This window comes from Labrus mixtus, chromosome 7 (genome assembly GCF_963584025.1).
Source record: "Labrus mixtus chromosome 7, fLabMix1.1, whole genome shotgun sequence".
Lineage (NCBI taxonomy): Eukaryota > Metazoa > Chordata > Actinopteri > Labriformes > Labridae > Labrus > Labrus mixtus.
Window position 1 is genome coordinate 16,390,198 of NC_083618.1, and position 17,199 is coordinate 16,407,396.

The 17,199-nt window shown below is 38.3% G+C and overlaps 1 protein-coding gene across 2 annotated transcripts in view; it reads right to left on the reverse strand.

Moving 5' to 3' along the window:
- The window catches only part of necab3 (N-terminal EF-hand calcium binding protein 3), a 45,291-nt gene that overhangs the window by 9,578 nt on the left and 18,514 nt on the right, over positions 1-17,199 (reverse strand). The window contains exons 3-9 of one of the 2 annotated variants that reach the window (XM_061043296.1): positions 14,836-14,944; positions 13,293-13,318; positions 11,370-11,467; positions 9,421-9,557; positions 6,630-6,748; positions 3,708-3,787; positions 354-407 (exon numbers count right to left, since the gene is read on the reverse strand). In XM_061043296.1, coding sequence (XP_060899279.1) covers positions 354-407; positions 3,708-3,787; positions 6,630-6,748; positions 9,421-9,557; positions 11,370-11,467; positions 13,293-13,318; positions 14,836-14,944 — 623 coding nt within the window. Of the gene's footprint in view, positions 1-353; positions 408-3,707; positions 3,788-6,629; positions 6,752-9,420; positions 9,558-11,369; positions 11,468-13,292; positions 13,319-14,835; positions 14,945-17,199 lie in introns of both variants that reach the window. The other variant, XM_061043295.1, reaches the window with a different exon arrangement.

A 17,199-nucleotide genomic window follows, 5' to 3' on the forward strand; every position in this document is an offset into this window, starting at 1 on the left:
GTTAAATAATGACTTGTCGGCTTTTCAGAACATATTGTAACTACTGAAGGTGTCTAATAGAATTGAGAAGAGGAGGAGATTGAGTAGAATCACAAGATAAATAGTACTGGAACATTTTTTTTTTTAAATATTTTAATACTGTGATAATAAACAGCCTTAGACTACATGGAGCCATTTGTAGGTTGGTTTTGTACCTCGGTTCAATCCAATTATTCTTTAATCTGCCAAAATCAGTGTACGTCTATTTATGATCAGCTGTAGCATCAGAGAGGTGTTTCTCTTTTTGCTCTAAAATGCTGACGTCTCACCATGTACTTATAAAAGGGAAATTTCAAGTGTCCGTGCTGACTTACAGACTTGTACGTGCTGGCCAGAGTGTCCTCTTTCAGTGGCTCCAACTTGGGACTCTGAAAAAGAAGTGGAAAGGACAGGACAGTGCAGGACAGTTGCATGTGCTAATTTTTATGCATACATATTCTTGTACATATCATTTTCATTGTATATAAATATGTACATTGGGGTTTTAGATTTTAAACCATTAGCAGAATTTTGCACACTGGATACTTTTGCAAACTCAACATGTTGATCACAATTCTTAGATTTGTTTTGTTCTGACCACCAATCTCATCCTGTTGTCTTTTAAATGTCAAATGTGCAACTTCCGATTGGAAAATGTAAGTAAGCCCTGTTTTGCAGTGCCTTGTCTGGCACTCATCCAGTAGCGTTGTAACAGGCATTAAAATCTATTCAAGAATATTCAGTCTTACTCCTGATGAACTAAGACCGAAAGCAAAAGCTAAACGTTTCTTTTATATTTCATAAAATGTACTTAGATTTGATTGCATAATAATTTTCCAGCAATGCTAAAAAATTAGCTTACATTTTTACATAAATAACAAACACCTATTTGCATGCCGTAGGTAGAAACCAGGCCTCTAAAAGTTACTGTCATGTTATTTTTATATTGTAAAATATTTTTGTTTTGATGTTTCTGATTCATCATTTTTCAAGATATTCCTCCAAGACCAATTATATCAGGGACTTTAAAGGTTACATCCATTTACTCAATAATACTCCTGTGTTTCCTAGAGCTCAAAATGACATATTGTGGTATCAGTCTGTTGGGATCAAGTCTGTCATAGTCAGGCTTTGGCATGTCGATGAAAATTGCACAGCACAAGTGGACAGATGTTATTCACTGCGCAATATTTATTTATTGCAACCCATGTCTGCAGGGTATATCGACTTGTCGTCTATAAAGATAAGATGTTATGAATAAAGAAATGAGAAAAGGTAATCTTTCCGTCTTAAAGGTTATGGTTGTGTACGTGTGTGTGTGTGTGTGTGTGTGTGTGTGTGTGTGTGTGTGTGTGTGTGTGTGTGTGTATACAGGGAACATAACCTTTGAGGAAGAAATCTCATTCTGTTACATTTAAGAAAGCAGACAGGGGTCGAGATGGACAAGGTGTGTGTGTGTGTGTGTGTGTGTGTGTGTGTGTGTGTGTGTGTGTGTGTGTGTGTGTGTGTGTGTGTGTGATGTAGTGATGTGGAGGTGTGGAGGATAATATTGCGCTCAGAGCATCCTGCAGGTTATGAATTGCCTGGATATTGCAGCCTGAGCCCCTCTGGCTTGACAAAAGCGAGGGCTAGAGAGGGAAAACTACTTCAAGAGAGGCTGAAAAGGGGAATGAACATCAAAAGATGGGAATAACAGGAGTTAATAAAGCAAAGAACAGAGAGAGCGAGATGGAGCAGAAGATGGGGCAGGAGAGCGTGAAAGAGTTTTTGAATCGTGGTATTGAGAATGGGTCACAGAGTTCAGACTAAGAGATGAGAGAGGTGACTGTGTTTTTTTTGTCTGACAGACACGTAGATCTGCACAGCTCCTTTTACAAAAACATTGATTTTTTTTGGTGCTGTGAGTGCCTCTTTTGTTGTTTTTGAGAGAAGCAAACACACAAACACATGCTCTGAATTTCATTTTGAGTGCAAACTTGAATAAAACTGCAAAAAATGAATAGATGGTTCATAGAACTAAAAAGACTAAAAATAGATATTTCATAACAGGTGGTGTTTTTCTGTTTTTCTTTCCTGCATTACAGCTGAATAAAAGATCCAAGCAGACACTTTGCCCCAGACATGAAGGTAAAAACACAAAGGTTATCTAACTGATATTGCACATGTAGAGCTTGCACAGGTTAACAGAAGTAAACACATTCTGCAGTAAAGATGCATCGATACAATCCTGGTAACGGATATCAGTCACACTGATTCAAATAACTTGATCGGTTATCGGTAACAATGAGCCGATCCATGAGGCTCTTCTATACAAATCAGCTCTATGCCATTCTGTGTTTACAGTTAGCATGTACGTACTACATCGCTGTCTTCAGTGGCCAGTAGGTCTGTGCATTTTCTTAGGTGATGCCGACATAGCATGGAGGGAGCTAACAGGCTAATCAGTTTTGGAGGTATATCATGTTGTTTCTGGTAACTAGGGTACATGTTTGAGCACTCTGCCTGAATACTATAAGAACATTTATGAACATTTAGTCAGAGTTATAAACTTCACCATAGTCACCTGGAGCTATGACATCACCACACAGGCTTGAAAGCTCAAAACGTCCACAGAACACACACCAGCGACTCGATTTCAACTGCCGTCAATGAAGTTCTTTATTGCATTTATTGACATGGGAGTACACAGCTTAGGCCCTCTTTGCACATACTGTATTCATACATTGCATGGATACAATGCAGCTCCCTGTTGACGAGTGTTCACCGTGACAGCAGAGAGGGTGAGTGATGCTACGGCAAGCGTCGTACAGATTGGGCGGCAGATTGTGATAACATTCGAGTTATGTGTTTATTTGTTTAATTTAGTTTTACGCAGTTGGGAAAACATGATGCTGCCTCACACATAAATCATTCCTTGTCTCATCCTCACAGTGAGGAATGAAAGGTTATTGATTTTATACTGCTATCACATCGGTATCGTTATCAGCATATAGCCAGATCCCAGGTATCAGATTGGTATCAGAACTTATAAAATTAGATTGGAGCTACCCCAGTCTGCAGTGCTTTTTTAATACAGTGCCATAGTTTTGTTAATTTTATTTCTCTCAGCAGCTAATATTCTGTGCTCCAAAATCAAATCACATTTGAAAAGCTAATGCATCACACATTTCCATTTTTCATATTGTCTGCATAATTTGTCACCAGTTACATAATAATGTTTTTTTTTAATTATGTGGCAGGCTTGTTATAATTCAACACATTTTCCACAGTTTAGTTTTTTTTTTTATCTCTTATTTAGCTGATTCCTGTAACAGTAAATACAAGTGATGCATAGCCTGTATGAGAGATGTTGACACTGCGACAGTGATGTCCCCCAACGATTTGTGGAAAACTTGATATCTTCCTGATGTTTGGTGTTTAAGAGCTGTTTTCAACCATTTTTTCTATCTTTTTTTTTTATAGCTAGAAGGGACCATATTTGGATGAAAGGTTGGACCTATAGATAATCAAGGGGTTTGCAAAGACTGAGTAATTTAGGCCCAGCTGGCTTGGCTTTTGAGGTTTAGCAAAATGTCATGTAAACAGTCATCTTAATTCTGATTCAAACCTTTCAGATTCCACATCTTCTCATAAATACATTGGAGTCCATTAAAAAAAAAAAAAAAAACACTGAAGGAATAATTTCTCACCTGACACTCCAGTTTATCCAGCAGTTGTTGCAGACGGCTGATTTGAGAGCACCAGTTCTCTCCATCTACCACGTTCACACCTGGAGACAACACAATCATGTACACGACCATCAGAATGACCACAAATGTGTTTATTAATATAGAAAAAGTTTAATGTAAAAAAACTTTAGAATAAAAATTAATTTCTGCCCTCAAGGAGACTGATTCAACTGAGTGAATATACTTTTTAAAAATGCATCAAGAAAGAGCAACAGTCAATTCTTTAAATATTACTGGCTGAATATCTGATGTACAATCAATTACAGTGATGAGGAAAACAAATGAGGCTCAACAAAGAGTGATTGTCTCTAGAAAAAAGTCCCTGTGATCTTTGTTGGTGAAAAAGCCCAAAGAGAAATCCCATTGGCTGCTGTGACAGTGAAGGGAATCATCTATTCACACCACTGAACACGATTCCTCCCCATTGGCTGACAATTTGTCATTACTGACTTGTTTTGATGAGAGCTGTCAAACTAATTACTGTAACGTTTGAAATGTTGATTTACAGTAGATTGTAATTTAGCCAAGAAGAAAGACTTTGACACAATGCTGCAGGGATTCACAAGCTCAGGAGATATTCTTGAACAAAAATATAGTGGTTAAAGTTTTCATGCCATAATAACTAATTTAAAGGATTTGGTGATATCAATCAGTCATTTTTAATATGGACTGGTCAATGGACTTGTGCTTGTATAGTGCTTTTCTAGTCTTCTGACTACTCAAAGCGCTTTGACACAGCAGGTCACACCTACCAATTCACACACTGATGGTGGAGGTTGCTATGTAAATTGGCCAACATGAAGTAACTAATCCCATTCACACACATTCAATTATGGGTTAAGTGTCTTGCCCAAGGACACATTTGGACATGTTGCTGCAGGAGCAGGGGATCGAGCGATCAACCTTCCGGTTGAGAGATGACAGACTCTACCAACTGAGCCACAGCCGCCCCAGTACCAAAAAAACAAGATATCTCAGGAGGCTGAACAAAAAGATCAGGTCGAGACAGGACATGCAATATTTGTCTCAATGTCCAACCTAGTCTTGTGAATCTGCAAGAAATAACACAACATAAAACTTTCAAAATCTGTTCAGTGCACATAGCAAAGTGACATTTTGTTTGTATGTGATATCAATCATTCCTATCATAGCGTCTCTAGGGAGCAGATATGTCAAAACACGACACATCGCCTTGAACCTCGCAAAAAAAAAAGCCACTTGACTTCATTGGATTTTTGGACATGCATGAAAGGACAAAGTTAGATCAACTTTATCAGGGCGACCTTTCTTGAACTTTTGCATACAATATGTACTGCACACTCATTTGAAAGTTGGAAGACAGGCTGAGATGAAAAACTGTACAAAAAACAAAAAGCATAAATGGAATAATCCTGTTTTGTCTCTTTTGAATACATCTGATTCATTTGTGCAGCTCTGTTGTTGTTGAAAGTATTGAAATCCAACTTAAATGTCATTGAGTCATCCTTTTTTGTTAACATTTTTTTCAACACATTTTCTTCATGTATTGTGGATGTAATATTTTTTACTTTCAAACGCTGAGCACCTGAAGTGGCATGTTGGTGTGTGGGTTTGATTGGCAGCACTTTGCAGGCAGACAGAGTGCTGGGGTTACACAACAGTGATCCTCAGACAAAGACAACGTATGTGGTCTATTCTGTAGCACTATTTCACTGGGTGAATTGTTTCTGCATTACAATAAAAATGTGCACTGTGCTGTAATACATCAATCACACATAAGACAATCCTGCTGCCAGAAATCCTCGCTGGAAAATAGTATGCAGCAAAAGTCAAACATTTTCCTTCTGTATGAAAAATGTTTGCTAAAAAAACAAATCCCAGCTGTGACAGTGAATCACATCACCAACTTTAACATTTTGAGCTGTTATTAAATATTTCTACAGAACAAGAGTATAAAAAGATTCAATCATGTATTGCTTGTTTCTGTTCCTTAAATTTGTTGTATACGCCTCTACACCTCCTCCCATTGTACAAAAGTTAAAGCCAAATCCCGCCATGTTGACTTCATTTAGAGCCGGAGTTGCGCAGACTGTGCCACTAGCCCTTTTAAGATAGCTTTTTTCATCACATTTGTACATTCATATTGAATCTGTGACAGCGTAATATTGGTGTCCCAGTCTGTGAATCCACCTTGCGTTTCGGCAACGCGGAAGCACGGCACAGTGGGAGCTCCACATATAATAGACGGTCAGGCATGCATGCACACGCAGCGCTGTGCTTCCCAGCTGGATCCCCTAAAACTGCCCCGCTCCCGTGTCTCCTCTGTTACTACCTCTGAAGGGGGTAAATGATTCTTGACTTAGTGTTCTTCACATTTTCGCTCTCCATTTTGTCTCTACTCTGCTACTCTGGCGCACACAGCACATTTGTCAACAGAGCTGTCAACCATGGAATCACCCCCTCATCCCACCACCAGCATCTTTTTTAAGCACCATCAAGTCAAGTCAAGTAAAATTGATTGTCAAAGCACATCTAAAAAATACTCAATAACAAATAAAATACAAACTTGTACGAAAAATAAAAACATAGACATAAATCATGATTTTATAGTTTGACCTGTGTCCCATCTGTTGACATGGAGGAGGCGGTGCTTATGATCTGTGACTGTAGCCAATCAGTACAGGGAGCTCCAAATGTTTTGGCTTCACTTTTTGGGAAGCTGTCATGTTGTCAATCTTCTATACAGTTTATGATGAAGTTGATGAAGACAACGATTATCACCAACCTGGTACTTTATGCTCTCGTATTTAATGCTGCACTGTTGGCACTCTCAATTAAAAGTTTATAATGTAAGGCGTTAAGTTCAGTTGTTGTTAACATTTTCTAATATGATATCCCTCTTACCTGTGGTCAGGATGCCAGAGCAGGGATCTGATGGTGACATGCACAGGTTATTATGGAGCCTGCGACCACACCGCCTGCCGTTCCTCTCTGCTACTGTCAGCTCGGGTGCCTTTACCTCTCTGCTGCCATGACAGCGGAGGAGACCCAGGGAAATAAACATCAGAGAGAGAGAGACAGCTACTGTCAGAGGATTGTATCGGGGGAAAGAAGTAAAACAGAAATTGAATATATAGGAGACAGAGGTAGCCACACAGGGGGATATGAAGAGGAGGGAATTGGCAACAACAAAGGAGAAGAAGAGAGATAGAGAGAAGGAGTGATGGGGAGAGAAAAGGGAGGGAGGTAAATAAGGATGATTCATTAATAATTGATTTAAATCCAAGCTGAGACAGGTTACAGTAATGTCTGTGTGTGTGTGTGTGTGTGTGAGAGAGAGAGAGAGAGCGAGAGAGAGAGAGAGAGAGAGAGAGAGCTTTCCGTTCTGCGGAGATGCGAGAACAAGAGATAAACAAAAGTGTCTTAAATAGAGGTGAAAACACTTAGTAAAGGGCCGGATGCACACCAGGGCTTATTAACCCACAGGCTGGGTGTAAAAGAGGATTGAAATTGCTCACTCAGATATTCACACACACACACAAAGAAGACACACATACACACACAAATACACACTCCCTGACATAAAAGAAAAAGTGTCTGCTGTCTGTAAAAGCAGACAACTAAAGGGCAAGTCTCTGTGTGGTCATGAGAGGGTGACACTTGAAACACAAACCCACAACAGGTGTGTGTGTGTGTGTGTGTGTGTGTGTGTGTGTGTGTGTGCGTGCGTGTGCTTGTACGTGCTTCTTTTCAATTGTGTGTGTGTCAGTCTCTATCTCATCTATACATGTGTTCTTGAAAGTGACCGTACTCCCCCTCTCTCTCGCTCTCTTTCCCATTCTGTTATGCATAAGTATTATATATTAAGTGTGTATGTGTGGCTTGTGTGTGTGTGCAGTGTCATGCTGACAGCGCCGAGGGAGTGCATTGCTAGGAGCTTCTCCTGCTGAGAAAAGCCCCGAGCCCAAAGGCCAATGCAACAGCCACAAACCCACTGCAGGAGAGCAGAGGGAGAGGAATAAGCGGTTTTCTGCAAACTCAATACACCTCTCATTCTGCCCCTCCCACCTCTCTCACGCACTCCTCCTTTCTCCTTTCAAAATCTATACCTATTTAAACCATCTTAAGAGAGTTATTTGTGGCCAAAAGGCTCCCAATCATGTCCTTTTGTACGCCTCCTCTCTCCTTTTTTCCCATTCATCTCAGACTTTCTGCACCAATCATTTACTTTTTTCATAATCATCTTTCTTCACGTTCTCTTTCTCCATGACTCACTCGTTCTGTATTTCCTGTATTGTATGCCGCTGCTTATCATCTTTTCTCCTTCTGCTCCCCCTCTTCCCTCCCCCAGTCATTAATAATTCACCTTGGCCCTCACAGCTCCATTATTTCCAATAATGCCAGTGTGGCACCCAGATGGGGGGGGGGATACAGAATTTGGTGGCCACAGAAAGTGTTATTTTTGGATGTGAACAGGTACTTGTACATGTTTGAAAGTCATCCGTCATGATATCGACTTGTGGCCAGATAGATTTTTCCTTGATGAATTGTTTCTCTGAGCATCCACTGTATTGATTTTCTATAGTGATGCATGAAAGACATGTGAAACCTTTTGCTCAGATGTCTGATAAAATGAAAGGTATAGAAATCTGTATGAAGTTCTGTTTTTTATTGCAAAGGAGACAGATTGAGTTATACAATTCTTATGAGCCAACTCATGCACAGTGATTCACCAAATCCACAAATGGTGAAAACATTGATGTGTTTTTTCTTACATGTATAATTAAAGCATTCGGCTCAATGACAGTAACACTGAATTTTAAGCAGCCTACCTATTAATGAGGCAACTGCATGACTGTGAGAATGCAGCAGATTCAAAGCTCTCTGCTGTTAGGCATACCTTACCTTTGAGGTAGAACTGCTGAGCTTCACTGACAACATTTATATTTCAATAACATGAAGCGATTCCTGGTTATACAACATAGGATTCTTTTGCGGTAGCAGTTTCTCTTCTATAGTGTCGTTGAATGACGTACAGTCTAGTGTTTTCTTTAGCTGTGCTGAATTTGTGTTTTCTAAGCTCTGAATAGATTTGCTTTAAAACCACATAAAAAAGTGACCCTTAAAACTATTGTGCCGTTCTCTACATCAGTCCTCAAACATAAGCAAGAACACTGTAAAAAAAAACACACACACAACTATCTGTTGTTAATTGCCTCCAAATTATCAGCTGGCAGAAGAAAACATTTTTCTCAAGCCGTGGTAATCGAGGTCTATCATATAACATAGCACCGTAGTACAGATTGGTGCAAGCTCCTCAAACTTCTATCTCATCAAATCTGCAAAGCTTAAAAAAAATACTGGCCCCTCTCCTCTTACATAATGTTTAACATGCCATTGAAGTCCCCTGAATAAGGATTCAGAAGAAAGTTCAGGGTGGTTGGATAGGTAAACTAATTTAGAACCAAAAACAATTGGAAAGTTTAACGTTTTTCTGCAAGCTGTAATTGGCTATATAAGTTATAACTTGACCTCAAAGGGAAAAAAATGACAGTAGAGGGGTAGTGTTATCTTCATATGTAGATGCGTAAGACCAATGACCAAGCAGCCAAGTTGAACGGTTTGGCAGTGAGAACTTGCAAAATATCTTAAATATGCACAAACAGTTCATTTAGTTTCATATTGCAGAACTCACGGTGCCGGGCTGCTCTGCTCCTCCACAGCCTCCATGGCACACTGCAGTGACCTCTGCAGGGACAGCAGCTGACTTGACGTCTCCCTTAGCATGAACCTGGTGACAAACTGGCCCAGCACACTGGACCCCTGGTACTCCTGAGAGACAGAGAGATGACACATGGAGAGCGAGGTTAAAGCACAGAGTCGAGACAGACAACGCAGATGCTAAGAGATACGATTTGATATCGCCTCAAAAACAACTACAAGAACCTGGGAAATGTATGACAGCAGCAATTAAATAGGCTAATTAATTCTGGGAACACATGCATTATTCAGCACCGCATATCCAAATTCCAAGGTGGAGGAACTTAATACGAGACATAATTGGTGTTCACGTCCCCAAACACAATCGTGATTATGAATTCTCAGAGGAGTCTGATTTGCGCAGGGTGCTAATGAAGTAACAGCACAGCAGTTCTTTGTCAAAACTTAAAATGACAACTAGCCTCTCCTGGAGATGCATCCTGGGATTAGCAGTCCAGAACACTCTGTGACAGGCAACAGCTGCTAACTAGCGATTGCACAGGTCTCTATGGATTTCCCCCACCTTCGACAGCTTTAAAGAATGCGCCAGGACAGAGGAGCACGCTGATCTAATTAAGTCAGAATACATAATTATTCAGCACACATCTCCTCTTCTCTTTCTCATTTAACAAGAACTGCTGTACTTTCTTTTCCATTTCAACTCAAATTCCTGATTCGTGGCTGTGAACTCAAAAAGTCTTGAGGCACACAAATATATCCTCGGCTGAATTTAAATTATTTAATGACTGCGTATCAAAATGTTAGGTTATGCAAATCGGTCAAACATCAATCTTAGGGATTTTGGAACATTTTAAATATCACAGGTTTTTTTTGCAGTGGTATCATGATTCAAATGAACAGATAATCAAAATACTGAGCCAACAAGTCTGTACAACATTAATGCTTAACTACCAAAATATATAACACACAACCAGCCAAGTTTCCTCAGGACCAAGCAGCAAGTAACAGTAAATTACCACTTTGAGTAAACTAAAAGCATGTATAGAAGCTTGTGCTTTTAAATACACTTTAAACTGCGAACAATTGGTTAATAAATAGTTTTAAGGGGCATCAAAGGTTTGACTGGGGTCTGAAAGGACATGAGCACATTTGAATTCTCAAAAAAACAAAAACAGAAAACAACAGAATGAAGTCATTAGGAATAAATCGACCTCGTCATGAAGAAAAAGAATCAAAAAATTAAATTAAATTAAAATAAATGAACGCTATCTTTTGGGTCTGCATGTACTCAGTCAAAAGCATTAACGTTATAACTAGCAAGATACAACTGTGTCCTACTACAAGGACTCTTGGTAACTTCTTTATTGAAAGCGAATAAATGATCTGTAGCCTACAGTTATCATAAGGCTATCACTAGCATGTTAGCTTGATTTAGCACATAAACTGCGAACAGCTAGCAAAGCTCTGTCAAAAGTATAGGCTTACGTTAACCTAGGCTAACTTAATGTTATATGTTAGCATAGCCTATATCACATTCATTGTATGAATAGGATATATGCTAAGATGATTAAAAGTATTTTTGTCTTTTACCTAAGGCAAACTGTTTCCATGACATGACAGATGTGCCCTATCAAGCTTATGTGATATTTCCCACAATGTTAGACCTTTTCTCAAGTCAACCAAATTCAATGCAAATGTGTGTGGATGAAGTGTTTTCATCTTTTGTTCGCTTATTTGTTTTCAGTAATGCAACTGGTACATTAGCCTATTGCCTCCATTTATGTGCCATTATTACCCTCCAGCGTATTGCAGCACAAACCGATGACTTGTTGCCTCAGTACACATTTGAAACACTGCTCTGAATAGAGTAGGCTAAACTTTATAAAGTTAAGTTCAGGCAAATTCACATCAATCTAAACTTACCTCTTTAGTTTTATCCATAGCCTTTAAAATGGCGACATTCAGGCTCTCCAGGGCTGAAAGTACATTGAGGTACTCGCCCAGGTGCTGAGAAAAATAATCTAACAGGAAAAGATGAAACAAGTTAAGAGTGTCAGAGTGATGTCAAAGTGATGAAAAATGTATTAGGCTCATTTGAAGTATGGGAAAACTTTTAATTTCTTTGACAGATGACAATTAAAAGAAGACCATGACAAGTGAGATGAAAATATGCTAGAAATGGCAATATATATTGTCATGAAATTGATACTGTGCTGTTTTAAGCACTGTTTTAATGACTATAACGGCGGCTCATTAACACCTGAGAAGAGTTGGTGACAGGAGCAGCAAAGGTTAATTTGATTCTAGATTTAACCAAATGATAAAGAAACTCCTACACACGCTTATTACTGTGTCGCAAATGATGGAGTTCACAAGAGTGAGAAAAAGATTAATTTAAATTAACCAGTCCATTTATGTTCTGGAAAGTTGTTTTATACCAAATCAGAGAAACACCTCAATCTTAATTAGTTCAACGTTTTTAATCAAAAACCTAATTTTACTAAAACCAAAGAAGGCAAAGGGTGATTGAATGTTTATGAATCTACAGCTCCTTTTATTTTCTACGTTCATATGTTCAATGAAGTTGTCCACCTGAATGTTCAGCCAGTCAGAAATGCTTTGTGCAAAAAGTAAAGCATTGACTAGCCTTAATCTGAGACACATGGACCGTTCTGTCATGGAAAACTATTTGTTGATGTCACATGGAAAAGCTGCCATATTCTTGTTCAATAAATAATGCAGGAGTTTTATTCTTGGTACAACTGGTATTTACAGACCTCTGCCCCATTTCCTTTTTATTCAGGTCATTTGAAACATGTATTCACTTTAATGATGTTAAAAAAACAGGCCAATAGAATGGTGCCAGGTCTCATTTTTGCAGGAGCATGGCGATAGTGACGTTGGTTGCAGTGTACTGTTTGAATATAAAACCTAAAATAGATCTTAAGAAAAGAGTTTTAGATTTTCTCAACAATCTTGTGAGTTCAGACAACATTCTCATATCCATACGTGTTTGGGAAGCTATCACAAGCAGCTGGTCAGATTAGCTATGTTGCCACATAAAGTCTGAAAATAGAGACACTGGTTTGTCGCTCTGTCCAACCAAAACAAGATCTGTCTACATGCAGCCCAAAAGGCACAACTCTGGCAGAACATCTCCTTGGTTAGTTATATACCTCTCCATCTTAGTAGTGGGGGTTGGGGGTCCGACAGTTTCTGTAACTTTCTGAAACTCCATATTGTCCAGAAGAAACTTCTCTGTCTTTGATAGTCAGCTTTCACCCTACCTTCAACTGTAGCAATCAAGATATGAAAACTGTTTCCTTCTGATCTTGTCGCACTATGGTTATCAAAATATTGATATTTTTTATACCTATCAAAACCACATGTTTTAAAATGATACAATCTCCATTGTTTTAATGCTCTATAGTATTGAAGATTTAAATAAAAGAAACACAACAGAACTTCAGTCATATTTTTGACCAAAAGCTGCTGAGAGCAAAAGAGAGAGAGAGAGAGAGAGCTGTCTAAATTTTACACAAGTGAAAAGTTGCTAACGTATTTGTGAAATTTAGACAGTGTGCAGGAGTTTGCTTGCAATTGTCAGTAATTAAGAACAGGAAATGACCAAATACTGGATGCCTAGGACGTCTTTTTCCTTTCTTCTGTGGTATCGAAATAGATGTATCGTTAGATTTTTACTTGAATTGTATCCAACTTTCTAGTATTACGACAACAGTAGGTCTTGCTCCTGGTTTTATGATTTTTTTCCAAACATAACTCAAAGCTAAGCATTTGTCATTCTCTGCTGTGAGACTTTAAATCAAAGTATTCTCTTCAACAAACCTGATAGCTTGTCAGTGTCCAGATTGCTGCCGGGCAAAAACAGGGAGAGAGAATAATCAGTGAAGTTTTATGAAAGTTAATAACAGAAATAAATGGCACTCTGCTCTCAGCTGTGTGAATCTTATCGTAGACACTCATACGACACCAGCAGTGATAACCATATCAGCAACACTTCATTTAGCAGAGTGTATTTCCTCGTGCTTAAACAGAAGCGGACACATTTGTTCTGTGCGGCCTACAAAATGATTGTTTTGTATGTTATCACAGTTTGATAAAGGCAGTGCCAGTACTTTATGAACAGTTCCCCCTGATGAATCCCCTTAGTGGCCTGCTTTAGGTCATTTTCACTGCCAGGTGCAAAACACAAGTGAGGCTGCTTCAAGCCTTTTGTCATTAAAAACTCATACAGTGTTTGCAGGCCAAACAAAGCAATTCTTGTTCCTGTTCCTTGTTCCTTTTTTTCATTTTGATCGTGACAACACTCTAAGTTGCTGGCAACAATTTATACAACCAAAGAGGTTATTTTCTATTGTCAGGGTGAGAGGACACGCTATCTGCTCATTTTGAACATAATGATTTTCACCAAAGCTCCTGCAGGTGTTTGTAATGCTTTCTGTTATGTCTTTTCTTTTTAATACAAAAACAAAAAAAAACTCTTTAACTCGAGATCAGAGCTCTGTTTGAGCCAACCGCCTGAAAGCTTGGACCATAGTCAAAGCAGTCTGAGAGCTGGTTTGTCACATCAGAGACAGTCCCAGACTAACATAATGTCCAGAAAAACTAATTTATCACACAGAAGAAGAAAAAGAAGAACTGGCTGTATTACAGAAAATAAATACAGACTTGTCGCTGTAGCCAAACACTCTAATTGCTTAGGTGGAAAAAAAACATCTTACTGAGTCTATTTAACAACTTCAGTTCATCTAATTGTGCTTTGTTTGCATGCGTGGGTTTGTTTATGTTGGTGAAAGCACCTTGTGAGACTAACAGAGGTCCAGCAATCACAGTGAATTCATTATGCTTTACCTCCTAGAATGTAAAGATATAAGGAGGCAATTAAGTTGAAAAATGTCTTCTGAAGATCTCTAATGTACCCAAAAAGTAAAGTAAGACACCTGGCTCTGTGAAAAAGGACGAAAACAGCAGAGACTTTTCCTCAAAGAGTTGAATATCCTCTGCCGACCAGCGATTTCAGCAGCTACCTTCAGGCGGATTTCTTTGATTGTGATTTCAGGGGAGTGGATTTTGAAGTGGCTGGTGTAGACCTCAGTTTCTTATGTCCAAAAGAAGGGGTAGCTTTATTGCAGATTGCCTCCATTTGGTTGAAACCCTCCTTCCATCTGTGAGTCATTGGGCCCTTAACTGATTACTTAAAAGGAACACATTTACGGTGCCTTAAACGACAAATCACCTGCTGTTCCATCCGCTCCAAAAGGCTCAATCTGAACACTGTTGTGAAACAATTTAACAAAGCACTTAAATCATTTACTCTTCCACCATGAGGGATTAAAGTCAAAGCACATTTCTGTTGAACTATGCTTACTTGTTCTGTCGGCCATCTATGGAGTAGAAGAGCTCCTGTAGCTCCTCAGTGGTCAGGATCCCGTCCGCAAAGTAAACATTGAACTCATCAAAAGACAGCTTGCCATCATCTGAAACACAGAGGATGTGCAGTCCCACGTTATCACAGAAATAACACTTAATAATAATAATATAATCTTTAACAGGGATTCTAACAAATGTGTGTTAAGATGTAAGGGAAGTCCTTATTATCAGCACAAGATAAGATGGTCTACATTCTCTTAGCTAAATGAATAAATACGTTACAAATTGTTTTTTGGTATCATATCAAGATGAACTTTCAACCCTGTTAAGTATTTTAATTGCAGAGGGTTCAGGGATCCGGGATGAATACTGCAAAAGAACGCCACACAAGAAACTCGAGACATAAAAGCACATGCCCTACTCTCATGTTCTTCCTCACTTTCATAGAATAAATCTTTGTGAAGCCTCAAGCTTGAGTTAGTCTCTCTTCAATCAGAAAACCATGGGTTACAGCTGTAGAGTTATTTCATATTTTACAAATATATATTCGTCAGGATCCCCATATGCTGTAAATTATATACAAAAAATATTAAAAGCATATCATAAATAAGTTAAATACGTTATTCTGATGTGCATATAAAGGTAGTGTGTGTGGTTATGTCTAGGTAAAAGCTTTCTCTGTTGGCGTACTGTGTTACCTGCAAGAACTACAAATCAAACATGCATAACGTCCTACAATAATAATGATATCCTATAGTTTTTCCTCAATTGCTTTTCAAATGATGAGTTCCTTGTTTACTAGTCAATAGAAGTTATATAATATCATTGCTTAGTGTACATTTTAGATTGTACGACAGTCCATGTTGAAAGTGCAAGCCAATCCTCCATTTAACTTTTAACCATTAGAGACAATGCATGACATTATTGTCAGTGTATGAACCCTGCAGAGCAATGTGAACCACCTTGGTATGTTTTTTTCTTTCTATTTGAGCATAAAACATGTTTATGGTCAACACAAATAGAACTTGAAAATATAACAGGACTTTTTAATGTAAGTAGGAAATGAATCTACAAGTTAAGCATCAATAAGCTACAGTCACTCTCGTCACCTCGTGATTTTCTCTTTACAGGGGGGTATAGCACACTGACATAAAAACATGATCAGATCCACCTCAGCGAAAATGAGTTCTAGTGTTCGATCTATTTCTTTTTTTTAGTCCTTCCAATAAACTTTTGCTCCGTAAAGCATTTTGAATGCTCATTTCTATGACTGGGATGAACTATTGTATTTATTTCTTAAATCTATTGGAAATCTATTGGGGGGCGCTGGTAGCCTCCTAGTGGTTAGTGCATGTATGGAGGCTATAGTCCTCCAAGCGGACGACCCTGGTTCAAATCCGACCTTTGGTTGTTTTCCTGCATGTCAATCCCCACTCTCTCTCTTTGTGGCTCTCCACCATCCTATCTCTAAAATAAAGGCATCAAAAGCCCAAAAATAACACAAAATTAAATGTATCGGATGTTTTGATTGGAATCATATTTTTTAGCATCATTATGCCCATTAATAAGTTTTAGAGATAGGAAATAAAATCCCAATTTTGACATCTTTAAATACCATGATTGTGTTTAAATGTTCCAACCAACAGTCCAAAGCACATAACATTGCATGTTTAATCAAACACAAAAAAACAAAAAGCAGAAAATTATACATTTCAAAGATGGACTATGATGTTTCATTTGTTGGTTTGAAAATATAATTAGCAGGCCAATCAATTGTGCATATTCTGTTAAATCAACTCATTGTTTTGAAATGATTAAGTCATGAGTGGGTGCACACACTCGAACACTCAAATCATTTACAGACTCTTACAAAGTCTCACATTTTTTTTTTTTATATTTAAGGTCATTAAATGCCTGAAAAAGTAATTGTAATAGTGAGAGGTCTTACATTTTAAATGGCACTTTGAAAGAGACGTATTTGACTACTTCATCTAATCTGCACTGTCTAGTAAGCATTATATATTTAATATTTACATTACGCTTATAGGGAATAGTTGGCAGTGGCAACCAACGTCTATGAGGAAACTTGCAAAATATGCTACAAGCTTTAAAACTTGGGGACAATGTGAATCAAAGCTGTTGAGTCTAACATACAATCAGTTAAGCAGAGACTCTACACAGTAGTATAATGGTTTTAAGTTTTCTTAAAAAGTCTTCAGTTTGATTTTAAAAAATACAACCCTGTCTCTCATCTTGTCGTGCCATAAAAACTATGCAGAAAATTCCACAAACTATTTAAAACTCACGAAGCAACATACTGTGAGCAGATTGGAAGATTGTACTTCTTCTCCGCAGACTAGTT